Here is a 1,356-nt window from a genome sequence, read left to right as displayed (position 1 = left end):
GAGCCCTGGGGCCGCAACGGGGCCGGCTCGTCCCTGGAGCCCGCAGGCCCCGGCGGCTCGGAGCCCGAGGACCAGCGGGCACTGATGGAGCTGGACGAGGCTGGGGCTGGGGACGAGAGCCCGGAGCCACCCGTCACCCACTCGTCGCCCCGGCCCGACCGCGCCTGCACCCGGCTCGACCCCAATGCCTCCTTCTCCAACTGCAGCCTGTCACGGAGCCGGTCCCGCGAGAGCTGCTACAGCGTGCGCCGTGCCTCCTCCGTCGACGACATCGAGGCCATGAGGGCCGAGGGTGACAAACGGGGCCACGTGCGCCACGCCAGCACAGGTACCAGTGTGCACTGGGGCAGGGCTGGCGCAGGGACTAGCATGCACTGGGGTGCACGTGGCTGCCAGAGCCCAAGCACCAGCAGCTGGGGGTGACAAGGAGCCAGGCCACGGTCTGGATGTGGCCAGAGTCCCCCATATCCTCAGGGACCCAGTGCCGGGCATGGGAGCTGGGCTGGACATGGGCTGGGCCTGGGCACAGCAGGAGAGCAGCTGGTGTGGCCCCAGTCACATGCCCCACGTGTGACAGGGTGCTCATGTGCACGTGTGCACATGAGCACACTGTTGCTGCTGCAGCTGGCATGGCTGGAGAACGTACATATGTGTCCAAACACACACATGTGCACATGGGCATGGGTGCTCCTGCTCCTTTTGTTACCAGAGCCTGTACATGTGTGCTGATACACACATAGGTATGCACATGCATGTACACATGAACATGCACTGGTGCGCCGGTCGCTGCCGGGACCTGTACGTACATGTGCACATGCACGCCTGCCTGTTACAACACTGCCGTGCCCCTCTCCAGTTCCCAGGCCATCGCACCCTGTGCCCAATCCTCTTAGGTGCAGGATGAGGACAGGAATTGCCTAGTTAAGATCATCCTGCTAAGTACATTACCCGGGGAATAATTACATTAACAGCCAGCGATATCCGGCAGCCACGCACTGATCCCCTGGCACTGCACACAGCCATGCTCCGTGGGTCCCCCTCCACGGTGCAGCCCCCGGTGCCACGGGCTGGGCGTGGAGCCCATGGGACAGCCTGGGAGCCACAGCCATCACCACGATACTCCAGACCCTTCTGGGGGACCCCATGTGATGGGACCAGGGGTGCAGCACCCCTTCTCCTCCCACAGCCTGGAGCACCTCCCCGTGGCCGTGCCCACCCACGCCTGCTTCAACGGGCCCCCAGGGCTGCTCCCTGCACCCCGTTGCACCCCACAGGGGCTGTGGAGCTCCTGCCACGTGCCCCCCACCCTGACCCGTCCCCTGGCCCTGCAGGCGCCGTGAACAACGTGCGCAGCGC

General features: G+C 65.6%; 1 protein-coding gene across 1 annotated transcript in view; it reads left to right on the top strand.

The window, feature by feature from the left end:
* The window catches only part of KCNH2 (potassium voltage-gated channel subfamily H member 2), a 17,854-nt gene that overhangs the window by 629 nt on the left and 15,869 nt on the right, over positions 1-1,356 (top strand). Inside the window, 2 exon segments of the mRNA XM_025193518.1 lie at positions 5-328; positions 1,332-1,356. The exon segment at positions 1,332-1,356 is cut by the window's right edge and continues 199 nt beyond it. Coding sequence (XP_025049303.1) covers positions 5-328; positions 1,332-1,356 — 349 coding nt within the window.

This window comes from Alligator sinensis, unplaced genomic scaffold (assembly GCF_000455745.1).
Source record: "Alligator sinensis unplaced genomic scaffold, ASM45574v1 scaffold1660_1, whole genome shotgun sequence".
In the NCBI taxonomy this organism is placed as follows: Eukaryota; Metazoa; Chordata; order Crocodylia; family Alligatoridae; genus Alligator; species Alligator sinensis.
The sequence above is the reverse complement of the archived record's forward strand: the minus strand, read 5'-3'. Positions and strand labels throughout refer to the sequence as shown.